At 39.8% G+C, this 19,061-nt stretch overlaps 1 protein-coding gene across 2 annotated transcripts in view; it reads left to right on the top strand.

Moving 5' to 3' along the window:
* lman1 (lectin, mannose-binding, 1) overlaps positions 1 to 19,061 on the top strand; it is a 63,763-nt gene that overhangs the window by 42,694 nt on the left and 2,008 nt on the right. For both annotated transcript variants that reach the window (XM_072252275.1, XM_072252274.1), the window contains exons 11-12: positions 9,725 to 9,869; positions 11,563 to 11,684. In XM_072252275.1, coding sequence (XP_072108376.1) covers positions 9,725 to 9,869; positions 11,563 to 11,684 — 267 coding nt within the window. The remainder of the gene's footprint in view (positions 1 to 9,724; positions 9,870 to 11,562; positions 11,685 to 19,061) is intronic.

Here is a 19,061-nt window from a genome sequence, read left to right as displayed (position 1 = left end):
CTTACCGCCATGGGTGACCCAACCAGGAGCATAGCTCCAGACGGCATCGCTCTCGGGATCTCAGGTCCACACAAGCCTCTCCACCGCGACAAGGTGACAATCCACGGAGAAAGATAGGGCAATAGGGCTATAATACAATAGAAATTATGTAATGCTGAGGCTTTATAAGGCATTGGTCAGGCTGCACTTGGAGAATTGTGAGCAGTTTTGAGGTCCTTTATCTAAGAAAGCATGTGCTCGTATTGGAGAATGTCCAGAGGTGGTTAATGAGAATGATTGCAAGAATGAAAGGGTTAATGTACAAAAAGCATTTGATGGCTCTGGGCCTGTACTTGCTGAAGTTTAGAAGACTTGCATTGGGGAAATCTCATTGAAATCTATATCAAATATTGAAAGGCTTAGAAAGAGTGGACGTAGATACAATATTTCCAGTAGTGGGGGAGTCAAGGAGCTTTGGAATAGAAGAGCATCTTTTTAGAAAAGAGATGAGGAATTTCTTTGGCGGGGAATCGGTGGATTTCACTGCTGTAGAGGCCAAATCACTGGGTATATTTAAAGCAGAGATTGATAGATTCTTGATTAGTAAGAGTGTCTAAGGTATGGGGAGAAGGCAGGAGAATGGGGTTGCGAGGGATAATAAATGAGCCATGATAGAAAGGCAGAGCAGACTTGATGAGCGGAATGGCCTGTTTCTGCTCCTAGAGTCATACCTCTCTGGTGACCAAAAACATTTTTATAATGGAACAGTGTTCCAGCATAAACTATTTTCATGCACTCATTCATAGAAACATAGAAAAACATACAGCACAATACAGGCCCTTTGGCCCACAAAGCTGTGCTGAACATGTCCCTACCTTTACCCATAGGCTTTACCCATAGCCCTCTATTTTTCTAAGCTCCATGTAGCCATCCAGGAGTCTCTTAAAAGACCCTATCATTTCCGCCTCCAACGCCGCCGTCGGCAGCCCATTCCACGCACTCACCACTCTCTGCGTTTAAAAAAATACAACAACTACTTACCCCTGACATCTCCTCTGTACCTACTTCCAAGCACCTTAAAACTATGTCCTCTCCTGCTAGCCATTTCAGCCCTGGGGAAAAGCCTTTAACTATCCACACGATCAATGCCTCTCATTATCTTGTACACCTCTATCAAGTCACCTCTCAACCTTATTCTCATAAGGCATGCTCCCCAATCCAGGCAACATCCTTGCAAAACTCTTCTGCACCATTTCTATGGTTTCCATGGAGCACTGTACTCCAAGTGGGGTCTGACCAGGGTCCTATATAGTTGCAACATTACCTCTCAGCTCTTAAACTCAATCCCACGATTGATGAAGGCCAATGCACTGTATGCCTTCTTAACCACAGGGTAGCAGCGTAGCCCCTTTGAGTGTCCTATGTACTTGGACCCCAAGATCCCTCTGATCCTCCACACTGCCAAGAGTCTTACCATTAATGCTATATTCTGCCATCATATTTGACCTACCAAAATAAACCACCTCACACTTATCTGGGTTGAACTCCATCTGCCACTTCTCATCCTTTTCACTTGGTTCATAAAGCACAGTGGAAGGGTATTTGCCCTATCAGATCCCTGCCATCTTCCACCAGAGATATTCCATCATACTCGTTCCCTTTGTTTCCCTGTATCTCTCAAACTTTCTCACTCACATAACTATTTTTCACTTCCCAGTTAACTCTCTTTCCACTTACTTAAAGTAGACAGTTAATAATATAACCTCAAAGTTGCGGGTGAACGCAGCAGGCCAGGCAGCATCTCCAGGAAGAGGTACAGTCGACGTTACAGGCCGAGACCCTTCGTCGTCCTGATGAAGGGTCTCGGCCTGAAACGTCGACTGTACCTCTTCCTAGAGATGCTGCTGGTCTGCGGCCTTCACCAGCAACTTTGATGTGTGTTGCTTGAATTTCCAGCATCTGCAGAATTCCTCGTGTTTGTGTAATAATATAACCTCTTGAGATTCGAGGAGAAATTAAAGCATGTGGTTAAAATTCACAGTTAACTTTATAAGTTCAATGCCGACACCATCCGGCATCATATTTCTGCAATTCATTGTTAGGAAATTTTGTTTTCTCTTTCTAAATTATAAAATACTGCTTTTATTTAAATTAATGAACAGTTAAATAACATTTGCTGCCAATTAAGTTTATCTAACATGTTACAGAACTCCAGGTTTTCAAACAGTATATTAAATGTTACTGAGTTACCATGGCAGCTGAGCCTAGAGATTGCAAACTTGCAAAATCTTGCAAAATTATAGATTAAGCAAATCGGCAACCTTATTACATCATTGAGTAGACTTTGATTTTAATAATCTTGACTTTATTTGAAGACAACGGATTTGATTTTTTAGCAATTACAGCCTTGTCTCATTCCATCTTTTTGTACTTTCAAGTGCATTACAAGATGGCTTGCCTGATCTCAAAATTTACTGGATTAAACAATGTCTAATAAAATATAACATGAGCAACAATCTCAGCCAGGATCTTAAGAGAGCATCTCCTTTGTTTCAAATTGATTTGCTTGTTTGAATGTCTCAGAATTACTAATCAGTTTAATCAGAAGAACTAAAATATCTAGAGCAATTTGTAATTTTCAAGTCAACATCTCCTTTATTAAACAAAGATCCTTGTCAGAAGGATTAAGAAAATTATTATCGGTAATACTCCTAAATTATACAGTAACTCCATTGTCCAACAGGTTTGCAGTTTAATTTCTTAAACATCCTTGTGTCTTCTTTGTACCTTCAATCTAACAATTTAATTTTTACATATCATTCCTAATAGATGTTTTTGTAAGATGTTGTGTACATGTCAATGCCCCATTTATTAATCTGTAATATCCTCTTAGAAGAATGTAACATAAAATCATACTTTCTATAACTAACAACATGTCAGTACATTTTCGTTCATGGTTGAACGATTATTTGATTAAAAATATCCTTGTTGGCTGGTTTGCCAGAGCTGTTCAAGTTTAAACTAAGTTGGCAGGGAGATGGGGGCCGGAGTGATGAGCTAAGGATGAGTTAATTGGTACAGAAGTCGATGCAGCGTGTAGTGAGACTGGGGATGGACAGGCAGATGATGGGGCAAAATTGCAGACAGTAGGATGAGGTGAAGTGTAACATGGAACAATTAAAAAGGATAATGAATACAGGACTGAAGGAGTTATATTTTAATATATGCAATTTATGGAATATGGTAGATGATCTTGTGGCACAGTTAGAGTTAGCAGGTATGGTGTTGTGGGCATCACTGAGACATGGCTGAAAGAAGATTATAGTTGGGAGCTTAGCATCCAAGGATACACCTTGTATTGAAATGACAGACACGTAGGCAGAGGGGGTGGTGTAGCTCTGTTTGTAAAAATTGAAATCAAATTCTTAAATCAGAAGATGTTGAATCCTTGGGAGTAGAGTTAAGAAACTGCAAGGGTCAAAAGACGCTGAAGGGAGTTGTGTACAGACTTCTGAACAGTAACTAGGCTGTGGTATATAAATTTCAACAGGAGGTAAAAAGGCATGTAAAACGGGAAATGTTATAATAAGTCATGGAGGATTTCAATATGCAAGTAGACTGGGAAAATCTGGTGCTGGGTCCCAAAAGAGGGAATCTGTAGAATGTCTGAGATGGCTTTTTAGAGCAGCTTGTGGCTGAGCCCACCAGGGAAAAGGCAATTACGGATTGGGTGTTGTGTAATGAAACAGATTTGATTAGGGAGCTTAAGGTAAAGGGTCCCTTAGAAGTCAATGATCATAATATAACATTTGCCCTGCAGTTTGAGAGGGAAAAGCTAAAATCAAATGTATAAGTTTTACAATGAAGTATAAGGAATTGGAGTCATGAGAGTGGAGCACTTCATTAGTTAATTGGAAGGAGACACTAGCAGAGATGATGGCAATGGCTGGATTTTTTTTGGGAACAAATCGGGCGCAATATCCCAAAGAAGTAGTATTCTGAAGGGAGGCTGAGACAACAGTGGCTGACAAGGAAAATGAAAGGCAGCATAAAAGCAAAAGAGGGGGCATATAATAAAAATAATAGTGGAGAGTTATAGGATTGGGAAGCTTTTAAAAACTAAGAGAAGGCCACTAAAAAAGCCATAAGGAGAGAAAAGATGAAATATAAAGATAAGCTTGCCAAAAATATCAGAGGATACCAAGAGGTTTTTTTTTCAAATATATAAAGAGTAACAAGATACTGCACATGAGGTTCATTAACAACAAAAAGGCCCATGGTATTACAAGAAGACGACATGGATAATGTGGATAGATGATTTGCAGGAGGGAAAGAGTTGGATAAAAGAGGCTGATTGTTGGCTGCCAGTGACAAGTGATGTTCCTCAGGGTATCGGTATTGGGACTGCTGCTTTTCATGTTATATGTCAGTCATTTGGATGAGGAAATTGATAACTTTGTGGCCAAGTTTGCAGACGATATGAAGATATGTGGAGGGGCAGGTAATGTTGAGGAAGCATGGAGCTGTCAGAAGGACTTGGATGGATTGGGAAGGTGGGCAAAGATGTGGCAGATGTAGTATAGTGTAGGGAAGTATTTGATCATACACTTTGGTAGAAGAAATAAAGACAGACTATTTTCAAAATTGTGAGAAAATTTAAATATCAGAGGGACAAAGATACTTGGGAGTCCTTGTGCAGGATTCTCTAAAGGTTAAGTTGCTGGTAAAAAAGACAAATACAATGTTAGCATTCATTCAAGAGGACTAGAATATAAGAACAAGAATGTGATGTTGAGGCTTTATAAGGCATTGGTCAAACCGCACTGTAATGTATGGATCTGTAGGGAGCAGCTTATTTACTTCACACAAATTTTGTGACAGCTAATTTTAGGCTATATCTCACATATTTCATAAATCACTGATCTGAAATTTTAAAGGTGAATTTATTACCCGAATGCCCCTAATACAGGACTTGTAGTTGACCTCTAGTCATGTTTGTGATGATGGTTGGAATTTAGGTGGAGTTACAGTGAAACAGTGGTAGACCAATTGCTAAATCTTGTTTACCAATCTGATCTGCAGTCACAATGAATATAACTACTGGATGGTGGTAGTTTACTGTATAATTGAAGTTCTGGGGAGATCATATTCTATGCTACAGAAAGGAAATATTGGTAAGTTACAGTGCAGAGCTATTGGAGATCTGGGGCTAATTAGATTAGATTATGAACACTGGTTAGATGAACCTTTTTTTTTAAAAGTGTGTCCTAAATGAAATGTTTGTGTTTTCCTTTTTAATTTACCCTTTTCGTTATATGTTTAGTTTGAATATTTCCTGGTGACATCAGTGTGTTGTGCATTATGAAGTAAATTGTATATATGAGCTTCTGATCATTCAAATTATGATAGGCTACTTTGTTTAAATGTTGCCAGATTATCAGAGAAATCAACTTTTTTGTTTAAAATACAGCTATAAATTTAGAACTAGCTCTTGCCTTTCTGAAATTTTCATTAAAAATAAATTCCTTGAATGTGAAGAATACATGTAAAACCAAACTGTCACTTGATAACACAGGAAATTAGTGTTATAATTGGAAGACTAAATATGCGTTGCATGAAGAGATGAAAATATTGCAAATGAGGTATGAAGCTGGAATAAGAATTTCCTTTTTGCCTATCCATTAATGCTTTAGTTTCTTGCTGGACTATTCTATCTTTAATTTCCTTATCAATATCCTGGTTGTTGATTGCTGAGTTCTCAAATTTTCATAATCCTTGGGTTTATTTGATTTTTACTACCTTTTTAATTGGCCATATAATCGAGGTAGCATTAAACTTTTACGGCATAGAACGTGTGTCTGGCAGCGGATACCTTGTGAACGTCCTTAGTGTTTTGCACTGTTATTTTTCAGCTGGCATTAACTCCATTTATGCTACTAAGTGAAAATTCAAGAACAGTTTTCAATGAATGCAATTATCATTATTTCAGCACTTGCCAGATTTTATTTGTGGAATTCCACATTTTGACTGGTCATTCACAAGTGTCAGTCTTGCTTCTATTTTAATGGGTAATTACTGAAAGTTCGATTCATAGCTAGTGACATTTGCAAACAAAATTAGAACAATTGTTTATGGTTCCATTGAAAATCTGTAATGACTTGATTTCTAACCCCTTGAATACTTTGAATTAGAAAAGTGCAATGAACAAATTGCTTTTCAAAGTAACACGGGTCCCTCAGCTATGCTTTTGATTTAAAAACAATCAATAAATGCATAATACAAAGGAAAGAGATGTTCACTTTTTAATTCCTTACAGATTTAAGCAAAGGTTTAAGACTGATTTCTTGACATCAAACATGATACTAGGCAATATGACTCTCTGAAAAAAATGCTGCTTTTGATTTTAAGTTAATTTTTCTTAACTTGTGTTTTGAAGTTCACTACAGTTGCACAATTTTTTTAAATAACAGGCCTTTTAAAACTTAGTTGTGAAATGTATGCCTGTACCAAGCCAGTTGCTATTTACTGCCATAGGAGATTCCTTTCTCCTCATTTGCTCGACTATTGCTGTTTGATAAAGTGTGTAGAGATTTATGAGGAACCAATCTGAATGAAATGTGTGGTTTCAGACAGATTAACTGAGGAATGGTTCAAAGATCAAATTCATGATTGTGTATTATGCTCACAGACAGGGATTAAAAGGCCCAATAAAATTGCCTCTAGCACTCACTCTAATCTACTTTAGAAAAGTGCAGAGCCATTGCAACAACCTCACAATGTGTCTGGTATTTGTTAAAATCACACATCTCAAAATTTAAAAAAAAAGTGTGAAGTATTTGACTTGTCAATTGTTATAAAAGAATAAGAAACATTTTTAAACTTCCTGTACTTAAACTTAAGAATAATTTTAAGAGAATTTGATACTGCTTTTCCTTTTACACAATGTGCTTAAGGTAATTTCCTAACAAAAGCAGTGTGATTTCCATTGTAAATTATGAACTCAGTCTAATTTGTTTTATTTTAAGAAATTTAATCCTTGATTAAAGGAATAATCTTGCCCTGAAGTTTATTTTGCCTTGATTAAAACAAATGAATTTCTTATTTCATTCAATTGTACAACAGTTTAACAATTTTTCCGTTACATTAAAAGAAAAGTTCAGCCTGGGAGAAGGGTCTTGAAAAATGATGCTTCTGTTAAATTTTTGATTTGAAGATTTGAGTACTCAGACTGGATGAGTGTGTTTCTCAGTCAGAATTTTGTCACTGGGAATGGCCCACTTGCTACTTAATTATGTCCCTTGAAGAACATAAAATTGTACAGTACAGGAACACACCCTTCAGGTCACAACGTCTGTGCTGACCATCATGCCAATGTAACTGCGCATCTGCCCGGATATAGTCTGTATCCTCGATCCTCTGCTTGCTCGTGTCTGTCTAAATGTTTCTTAATCTGCTGTTGTATCTGCTTCCCTGGCAGTGCATTCCAAGCACCTATCACACTCTCTAAAACAAAATGTTTGCCACATAAAGTCTCCTTTAAACCTTTTCCTTTCTTACCTGAAAACTATGCCTTTCCTTGACATTTCCACCCTGAGGGTAAAACTATATATATATTATAAATAATATCACTCATAATTTTATGTACTTTATCGGTTACCCCTCAGCCTCTAAACCTCCAGGGAAAACAATCCAAAAAGGATACAATAGGGTCTTTTAAGAGCCTCTTAGATAGGCAGATGGAGCTTCGAAAAGTAGAGGGTTACGTGCTAGGGAAATTCTAGGCAGTTTCTAGAGTAGGTTATGTGGTTGGCACAGCATTGTGGGCCAAAGGGCCTGTAATATGCTGCAAATTTCTATGTTCTCTATGTAAGGTTCAGCATAAGAGTTATATTGATGAAATCTATCGCAGCTTTTCAGTGGGCAATCTGTAAAAAGGTATATTTAGAGTCAGAATTGTGTCTAATATTGCCAGCATGTCATGAAATTTGTTAATGTTATGGCCGCAATACAATCAAGTACATGATTGATAAATATAAAGAGAAAAAACTGAATTACACTAAACATATATGTCTATTAAATGGTTAAGTTAAAGTAACTAGTGCAAAAAAAAGTAGTGAGGTAGTGTTCATGGGTTCAATGTCCATTTTGAAATTGGATGGCAGAGGAGAAGCTGTTCTTGAATTGCTGAGTGTGTACCTTCAGGCTTCTATACCTCCTTCCCAGTGGTAACAATGAGAAGAGGGCATGTCCTGGATGGTTGGGATGCTTAATGACGGACGCTGCCTTCCCAAAGCACTGCTCCTTCATGGTATCTTGGATACTACGGAGGCTAGTACCCATGATGAAGCAGACTAGTTTTACATGTTTCTGCGACTTACTTCGATCTTGCCTCCCCCATACCAGACAGTGATCCAACAGATAGAATGCTCCCCACAGTACATTTATAAAAATTTTTGAACATTTTGACAAACCAGATCTCCTCAAACGCCGAATAAAATATAGCTGCTGTCTTGTCTTCTTTGAAGCTGCATCAATATGTTGCATCCAGGTTAGGTCCTCTGTGATATTGACTCCCAGGAAATTGAAATTGCTTAGTCTCTCCACTTCTAGATTGGTTTGTGCTCCCTCGTCTTGTCCTTTCTGAAGTCCATAATCAGGTCTTTAGTCTTGCTGATGCTGATTGCAAGGTTGCTGCTGTGAAACCACTCAACTAGCTGGTATATCTCGTTCCTGTACACCCTTTCATCACCATCTGAAATTCTGTCAACAATGGTTGTATCATTAGCAAATTTATAGATGGCATTTGAGCTATGCCTAGCCACACAGTCATGGATGTAGAGAGAGAGAGCGATGAGTTAAGCACACACCCTGTGGTGCACCAGAGTTGATTGCCAGCAAAGTGGAGATATTATTTCTGGGCTGAAAAAATATAGGGACTGGAAACATTTTTTTTCCTCCCAGTTCTGATGAAGGGTCTCAGCCCAAATCGTTGACTGTTTACTCTTTTCCATAGATGCTGCCTGGCCTGCTGAATTCCTCCAGCATTTTTTTTATGTTGCTTGGTTTTTAGATTGTCCAAGTGTTTGAAAGCTGTGTGGATAGTCATTGAGATCACATCTGCTGTACATGTGTTTTGAATAAGTGCCAAATATCCCTTGAATCAGTTCAAGGACAAGCAAGGCAGTTTCATATTCTGAATACATCCTTAATCAATAATTGATCTGTCTATAAAAGCCAAATACTGAAGTTACTGAAAGTACTTAGCAGCTCAGGCAGCTTTTGTGGAAAGACTTGTAAACATCAAAGATCTTGTCAGATTTTATTTTTGCAGTTGGAAATTTCAGTGCTTATTGGTTGTTGCATTTCACATATTTCATCAGTTGATTGCAGTTCAATATCTTCTCCAATCAGAATTGCTTTGGGAAGTCCTGATCTTATGAAAACTAGCAAGTAACATAAAAACTCAGCAGGTCGGGTAGCATCTATAAAGAGAAATAAACAGTAGTCCTGGTGAAGGGTCATGCCCTGAAAAGTCAACTGTTTATTCCTCTCCACAGATGCTGCTTCACCTGCTGCGTTCCTCGAGCATTTTGTGTGTGTGTGTTGCTCAAAATTTCTATCAGAAATGCAGAATCTCTTGTGTTTATGTAACTTAGTAATTGTCTATCTTTGTAGCCTTACTTTGAAAGTTTTGAGTGTAGCCAGCTACCTAACTATTCACACTGATGTTTGTCTATCTCTTTAGGAATTCAGTAACTAATGCCCTGAGTCAGGCAGCTCAGCTTCCAGGTGGTGCAACTGGAGGGTATGAAATGACTCAACATTTCAACGATATCAAAGAACACCTCCATGTTGTGAAAAGAGACCTTGGTGCATTGGTACAAAGAAATGTAAGTGCTTTAAGTCTTGTTTTGGAGTTCAGAACAAACTAAACTTGTTTGTTATGCCAACTTTTAGCCTTTTCAAGCATCCAAAAGTCTTTAGATCTAACAATTTTGCTTAATGTAAAAGTTAATGATGTAGTTACTGATGAGATGGAGCTAACAGGAAATTATAATTTTGCGTGGCATTAGCATTGCCCGCTTTTTGATGTAGTTTTACTGTTCATTTGATCCACTCCTGAAGATTAGCAGAGACTGCAAAACTCCTTTCAATTTTAATAAATGAGTAAATTAATGATTTATGAGGTAGGGCAATTTAACATTTCCCTCTGCATCCCCTCTGTCTAGTTTGCAACCTTGTCAGCTATTTTTTTGGATCCTAGACAACTGTTCCTGTAGTTGATATGAAGACAGCCTGCTGGTCCTAGACTCACCCACTGAGTTTGATGCAGACTGTACCTCATGATAGCTCTTCTTTTGATCACTGTGGCTGCACTAAACCTTCTGTGACCAGCTCCCCCCGGGTTCAGTCAAAATCAAGTCTTACTGCTATAGCTGTATCACAAAGTGCAAATGTGCAGTAGCAGCAATTAAGCCTCGTACAGGAATTGAAAACACTTTTTGACAGCTCTTGCTGTCAGGACCTCTTCAGGAGTTTCTGATCATCAGACATTTTAAAAAGAATTCAAAATTAAGCCAAATATATGGGACAGAATTAAACTTGGCTAACTGGAGGTAGCTGCTTTGCACTTGACTAGATATTTCAAAGTTATGCTGTTTGAGGATTCTACTGTATATTTGCTAATTTAAAAACTTAATTCATGACTGATTTTTTTATGGAACTCACAGCTCAGTGTGCTTAGTCATGTGGTAGAGCAGGCAATGTGTATAAACATTCAACCTCCATCTTATTTCTGTACAATGGTGCTATGGTGTAGAACTGTCCAAGACAATGGATGGGAGATATGTGGCAGTGAGATATGTAATTTCCATCCGCAACAAAACATGATCTGGTCTGACCCTCTGTAGAAATTCAAATATGAAACACCATCTGTCTTTGTATAAAGGTTATACTTGTTGTTTCCCTTTAACCTATCTTGTTTACTCATTAATTAGATAAATACCCTTGAAGGGTTTTCAGAGCAACCATTTTGATTAGGTCTTTAATGAAACCGAGAATACTGGGACTTAGACTAACTTGGCATCTCTCAATCTTGTCAGGTCCATTTTTCTTACATCATAAAACGTAGACATTCGACCCATAAAGTCATTCTCATAGGACATATGAGAATGTCGTGTGGAATGACCCATAGGACATTCTCTCAGAGTTTTTGTCTGACTCTTGGAGAAATACCAGTCACCGACTTATTTCACTTTTAACCTTGTGTCTCATATATGTCAGTTAAAACCCCCTGATTTTCTCACCAGCCACATACACTTGTAATTGGTTAAATGTCTAACAATTAGTTCACCTTTGAGGTGAGAGAGGTAACCAGATAACCTGGAGGAAACCTGTGCAGTCCCAGGAGAACATGCAAACTCCACACGAATGGCAACAGAAGTCAGAAGTGAACTTGGGTAACTGGAAGCAGCTGCCTTGTATTTGACTGGATCAATTAATATTTCAAAGCTGTGCTATTTGAAGATCCTACTGTATATTTGCTAATATAAATCTTAAGTCATGGCTCATGTTTTTCAACAGGTAAATATTGAGAAGCCTAAATGCCCAGAATTACCCCCATTCCCATCATGTTTATCTACAACTCATTTCTTCATGTTTGTGGCCTTTCAAACGGTATTGTTCATTGGTTATATAATGTATAGGTAAGTATAATTTACATTGATGAAGTAGGTTTTATTTTTGGCTTTTAATGCTTATAAGAATGCAATTAGTGAATTTTAATTAAATTATAAGGAAATTTACATGGAATATCCAGCATTCAATAGAAACATAGAAAACCTACAGCCCAATACAGGCCCTTCGGCCCACAAAGTTGTGCCGAACATGTCCCTACCTTAGAAATTACTAGGCTTACCTATAGCCCTCTATTTTACTAAGCTCCATGTACCTATCCAAAAGTCTCTTAAAAGACCCTATTGTATCCACCTCCACCACCGTTGCCGGCAGCCCATTCCACACACTCACCACTCTCTGAGTAAAAACTTACCCCTGATATCCTCTGTACCAACTCTCCAGCACCTTAAACCTGTGTCCTCTTGTGACAACCATTTCAGCCCTGGGAAAAAGCCTCTGACTATCCACACGATCAGTACCTCTCATCATCTTATACACCTCTATCAGGTTACCTCTCATCCTCCGTCACTCCAAGGAGAAAAGGGGAGTTCACTCAACTTGTTTTCATAAGTCATGCTCTCCAATCCAGGCAACGTCCTTGTAGATCTCATCTGCACCCTTTCTATCGCTTCCACATCCTTCCTATAGTGAGCACAGTTCTCCAAGTGGGGTCTGACCAGGGTCTTATATAGCTGCAACATTACCTCTCGTCTCCTAAATTCAATTCCACGATTGATGAAGGCCAATACACCGTATGCCTTCTTAATCACAGAGTCAACCTGCGCAGCTGCTTTGAGCGTCCTGTGGACTCAAACCCCAAGATTCCTCTGATCCTCCACACTGCCAAGAGTCTTACCATTAATACTATATTCTGCCATTGTATTTGACCGACCAAAATGAACCACTTCACACTTACCTGAGTTGAACTCCAACTGCCACTTCTCAGCCCAGTTTTGTATCCTATCAATGTCCTGCTGTAACCTCTGACAGCCATCCACACTATCCCCAACCTTTGTGTCATCAGCAAACTTACTAACCCATCCCTCCACTTCCTCATTCAGGTCACTTATAAAAAATCACGAAGAGTAAGGGTCCCAGAACAGATCCCTGAGGCACACCACTGATCACCGACCTCCATGCAGAAAATGACCCGTCTACAGCTACACTTTGCCTTCTGTGGGCAAGCCAGTTCTGGATCCACAAAGCAATGTCCCCTTGGATCCCATGCCTCCTTACTTTCTCAAAAGCCTGGCATGGGGTGCCTTATCAAATGCCTTGCTGAAATCCATATACACTATATCTACTGCTCTTCCTTCACCAGTGTGTTTAGTCACATTCTCAAAAAATTCAATCGGACTCATAGGGCCTGCCCTTGACAAAGCCATGCTAACTATTCCTAATCATATTATACCTCTCCAAATGTTCATAAATCCCTCCTCTCAGGATCTTCTCCATCAACCTAACAACCACTGGAGAAAGACTCACTGGTCTATAATTTCCCGGGCTATCTCTACTCCCTTTCTTGAATAAAGGAATAATATCTGCAACCCTCGAATCTTCTGGAACCTCTCCCGTCCCCATTGATGATGCAAAGATCATCGCCAGAGGCTCAACAATCTCCTCCCTCGTCTCCCACAGTAGCCTGGGGTACATCTCATTCGGTCCCGGCGACTTATCCAACTTGATGCTTTCCAAAAGCTCCAGCACATCCTCTTTCTTCATATCTACATACTCAAGCTTTTCAGTCTGCTGCAAGTCATCACTACAATCACCAAGATCCTTTTCCATAGTGAATACTGAAGTAAAGTATTCATTAAGTACCTTTGCTATTTCCTTCGGTTCCATACACACTTTCCCACTGTCACACTTGATAGGTCCTATTCTTTCACATCTTATCCTCTTGCTCTTCACGTACTTGTAGAATGCCTTGGGGTTTTCCTTTATCCTGCCCACCAAGGCCTTCTCATAGCCCCTTCTGGCTCTCCTAATTTCCTCCTTAAACTCCTTCCTGTTAGGCTTATAATCTTCTAGATCTCTAACATTACCTAGCTCTCTGAACCTTTCGTAAGCTTTTCTTCTTGACTAGATTTATTACAACCTTTGTACACCACAGTTCCTGTAGCCTACCATAACTTCCCTGTCTCACTGGAACGTACCTATGCAGAACTCCACACAAGTATCCCTTGAACATTTGCCACATTTCTTCCATACTTTTCCCTGAGAACATCTGTTCCCAATTTAAGCTTCCAATTTCCTGCCTGATAGCCTCATAATTCCCCTTACCCCAATTAAACGCTTTTCTAACTTGTCTGTTCCTATCTCTCTCCAATGCTATTGTAAAGAAGGTAGAATTATGATCACTATCTCCAAAATGCTCTCCCACTGAGAGATCTGACACCTGACCAGATTCATTTCCTAACACCAAATCAAGTACAGCCTCTCTTCTTGTAGGCTTATCTACATATTGTGTCAAGAAACTTTCCTGAACACACCTAACAAACTCCACCCCATCTAAACCCCTTGCTCTAGGGAGATGCCAATCTATATTTGGGAAATTAAAATCTCCCATCACGACAACTCTGTTATTATTACACCTTTCCAGGATCTGTTACCCTCTCTGCTCCTCGATATTCCTGTTATAATTGGGTGGCCTATTAAAAAAAACACCCAGTAAAGTTATTGACCCTTTCCTGTTCCTAACCTCCACCTACAAAGACTCCGTAGACAATCCCTTCGTGATGTCCGCCTTTTCTGCAGCCGTGACACTATCTCTGAGCAACAGTGCCACGCCCCCACCTCTTTTGCCTCCCTCCCTGTCCTTTCTGAAACATCTAAAACCCGGCACTTGAAGTAACCATTCCGGTCCCTGAGCCATCCAAGCCTCTGTAATGGTCACCACATCATAGCTCCAAGTACTGATCCACGCTCTAAGCTCATCAGCTTTGTTCACAATACTCCTTGCATTAAAATAGACACATCTCAAACCGTCGGTCTGAGCACATCCCTTCTCTATCACCTGCCTATCCTCCCTCTCGCACTGTCTACAAGCTTTCTCTATTTATGAGCCAACCACCTCTTCCCCAGTCGCTTCAGTTCGGTTCCCACACCCGAACAATTCTAGTTTAAACTCTCCCCATTAGCCTTAGCAAACCTCCCCGCCAGGATATTGGTCCCCCTGGAATACAAGTGCAACCCGTCCTTTTTGTACAGGTCACACCTGCCCCAGAAGAGGTCCCAATGATCCAGAAATCTGAATCCCTGCCCCCTGCTCCAGTCCCTCAGCCACGCATTTATCCTCCACCTCATTCTATTCCTATTCTCACTGTCGCGTGGCACAGGCAGTAATCCCGAGATTACTACCTTTGCGGTTCTGCTTCTCAACCTCCTTCCTAACTTCTTGTAGTCTGTTTTTCAGGACCTCTTCCCTTTTTCCACCTAAGTCATTGGTACCAATATGTACCACAACCTCTGGCTATTCTCCCTCCCACTACAGAATATCTTGGACGCAATCAGAAACATCCTGGACCCTGGCACCTGGGAGGCAAACTACCATCTGAGTTTCTTTCCTGCGTCTACAGAATCGCCTAGCACTAATTTTGTTTTGGCTTAAATCCTGTCAAGATTGGTATCATTGTTCAAAGTCAGTGTAGCATTATTGACATTTTTAATTGAATATAATGGATTAATCTTGTATCTGATATATTTTTCCTAATGGTACTGGTTAAATTTCTAGTACTTGACTACCAGACACTTTAGGGTCATACCAATTAGCATTGGCAAACCACATAACTCTGATCTTTGATTGAGCTGATTGCAAATTTATATGTTTGTGAGTGAGTCCAGTCATAAACATACTGTCCAGAACATGAAAAGGTTAAGTTTGCATCATACTATAGACTTCCTTTACAACCACCAGTTTGTTCTCTGTTCTTTCCTGAAATTGCTGATCTTTCCCCTTCGTCACTTTATCTTCTTCCCTCTGTGACATCCCTCTCAACCATCCATCCCTCCTTTCGTAATGTTATAAACATTCAAATTAGATATCCACCCTGACAACTTGGGGAGTTAACCTTTAGGTGACTATCAAATCTTCAATCATATTCAAAGGTTATAAATTCCAGGTGTCGTCTTATGGAAAATACTTCCCTTTCATAAGCTTTTTCTGTCTTTTTTTTGTTTAAGGATTTGTATTATGCCTTCTCTGAAATGAAAAGGTTTAATTGCTTGAGCTGCCTTTGAAAGATTTGATCACATTGTCCATTGATTTACTTCTAATGATCCTGTGTTTTTCAAGGAAACACTAGGGAAACTGCATCCAATATGCTTGGGAAAAGGCTTTGATCAACATGATGTAAAACATAAATAAAACACTTAAATAGTCCACAGTGATTCGTTGCCACTGGCAGCTGTGGATGCCAATTCATTGGGTATATTTAAGGCAGAGGTTGATAAGTTCTTTATTAGTCATGGCAGAAGGGGAAATGGGAAGAAGGCAAGAGATTGGGGCTGAGAGGGAAATGGATCAGCCACGTTGAAATGGCGGAGCAGACTTGATGGGCCAACTTGCTTAATTCTGCTCCTATATCTTATGGTCTAATTTTAAAAAAAGTAGGAAATAGTGAAAATGGATGTGGAAAGAGGTTTGAACAGAGAATTGTATATTTTTCTCTGTGAGTTGAGTTGTACTCTTGATCCCTGGTTCTTGAGGAGGATAGATTTGTGACTCCAAAAAACCCCAGGGGTAACATCAAGCCTTTCATCTACACGAATGACCTATAAACTGCTGAGGTTCACCTATCTCCATCTGCATTTGTCTTATCCATACTCTTGTTAATTCTTTATTTGTGGAGCTCTAAAAGCAGGAGCTAAGCATCAATAACGTCGTATTGATTGACAATTGTATGCTGCACCCAAGAAGTCTTGATGTCTTGGGATAGTTAATCACTAACCGAGTTTTCTGTGTTGTAGATGTGACAGGAATTAAGTTGTGGAAAGCTAAGTCAGTTTGTTATTTATAATATCCTATTTCATCTGTGGCCATTTTAGCCTTTGTCTTGTTCTTTGATCTCCCTTCTGCTGTGAATAAAGTTGTGGTTTTTTTTAATCCCTTTTGCTGCCCTTTTGATTCCCTTTTGATTTTATCATTTTCCCATTAATAAATTTTTTAAGTAAATGTTAATAATATTTTAATTTTATCCTTTGAACCAGGGGTTTCCAACCTGGGGTCCTCAGACCCCTTGGTTACTGGTAAGGCTCCAAAGCATTAACAAGATTGGCTATTTGAAAAAAAAATTGAGGTCATTAGAGGTGTGAAAGGATGTTAGTAAAACTACGTTTTCTTTATGTTAAATATTTAAATTATACCATAAGATATAAGAGCAGAATTAGGCCATTTGGCCTGTCGAGTCTGCCATTCAGTCATGGCTGATCCTTTTTCCCCCTCTTCAGTCCCATCCCCCATAACCTTCGATGCTGTGAACAATCAGAACCTATCAAGCTCTGTCTTAAATACACCCAACAACCTGGCCTCCACAGCTACCTGTGGTAACAAATTCCACAAATTCACGACTATCTGGCTAAAGAAATTTCTCATCAACTCTGTTTTAAATGGATGCCCCTCTATCCTGAGGCTGTGCCCTCTTGTCCACAGGACCATTCAGGCCATTCAGTCCATTGAGTCTGCTCTGTCATTACATCATAGCTGATACTGGATCCCACTCAACCCCATACACCTCCTCTTGCCACGTCTTTTGATGCCCTGACCGATCACAAAACTACAAGCTTCTGCCTTAAATATACCCACAGACTTGGTCTCCACCCTAGTCTGTTGCAGAGTGTTCCACAGATTCACCACTTTTTGGCTTAAAAAATTCCTCCGTACCTGTGTTCTAAAAGGTCGCCCCTCAATTTTGAGATGCTACCCTATCTAGTTCTTCCAACATTCGGTAGGTTTCAATGAGATCCCCACGCATTCTTCTAAATCCCAGTAAGCACAGGCCCAAGGCTGCCAAATGCTCCTCAGATGTTAACCCCTTCATTCCTGGAATCATCATCCTTTGGATAGTCTCCAATGACAATACATCCTTTCTGAGATGTGAAGCCCAAACTGTTGATAATACTCCAAGTGCAGCTTGACTAATATCTTATAAAGCCTTGCCATTATCTCCTTGCTTTTATATTGTATTCCCCTTGAAATAAATGCCAACATTGCATTTGCCACCTTTAACCTTCTGGGAGTAATGCACAAGGCCTCCCGTCCTATAATCCTCTCATATCCCTTTTGCCGATCACCGTTCCAGCTCTTGGCTCCATCCCTCCCCCTCCTGTCTTCTCCTATCATTTTGGATCTCCCCCTCCCCCTCCCACTTTCAAATCTCTTACTAGTTCTTCTTTCAGTTAGTCCTGACAAAGGGTCTCGGACCGAAACGTCGACTGTACCTCTTCCTAGAGATGCTGCCTGGCTTGCTGCGTTCACCAGCAACCTTTATGTGTGTTGCTGTAAAAAACCATAATAATGTAATACTTTGAGTACTGTATTTGATACCCTTTTTGATTCTGCATCCCTAATGCACTGATACCCGCCCTGCTAGCTGCCCTTCCTGACTGTCTGACTACACGCAATCTTTGCTTTTTTTACCTTCTGTCCTATCCTGAGTCCCTTCACTCTGGTTCCCACCGCCCTGCCAAATTAGTTTAAACCCTCCCCAACAACTCTAACAAGCCTGCCTGTGAGAATATTCATCCCCCTCACGTTCAGGTGCAGCCTGTCTCTTTTGTACAGGCCATACCTCCAGAAGAGATTCCAATGATCCAAGAACCTAAAGCCCTACACCCTGCACCAGCTTCTCAGCCAAGCATTAATCTCCCAAATCATCCTATTTGTATCCTCACTGGTGTGTGGCACAGGCAGCAATCCAATAATTACTACCCTGGAGATCCTGCGTCTCAGCTTTTTGCCTAGCCCTCACGATTCTTTTTTCAGGATCTCTTTGCTTTTCCTTCCTACATCATTGATACCAATATGTATCAAGACACCTGGCTTTGGGTAAGTTTCTGTTAAGGTTCCCCTTTTTTACCCCTCTTACTGTACCTAGTGTAGTAAACCCTTAATGCCAATAATGAGCACACACTCCAAAGGTCATCTAGCTGCTGCTCCAGATCCCTAACAAGGTCTTCAAGGAGCTGCATCTGGATGCACTTCACACAGATCTAGTTCCCTGGGAGACTCTGGGTCTTCCAAGACTCCATCCTCAGCATGAAGGATTTAGGCTCTTGTGTCAAAATTCTGGCAATAAAAACTGTTCAAATTCTAGTTCCTTAAAGTGAGCTCCTGCTGTACAGCTATCTGTGGTATTTTTGGAAACTCAAATGAAAATCAATCTATTTGTAAAGTCACAAAGTCAAAA

Source organism: Mobula birostris, chromosome 3 (genome assembly GCF_030028105.1).
Source record: "Mobula birostris isolate sMobBir1 chromosome 3, sMobBir1.hap1, whole genome shotgun sequence".
In the NCBI taxonomy this organism is placed as follows: Eukaryota; Metazoa; Chordata; class Chondrichthyes; order Myliobatiformes; family Myliobatidae; genus Mobula; species Mobula birostris.
Note: the sequence above shows the minus strand (reverse complement) of the source record. Positions and strands in the feature narration are given on the sequence as shown.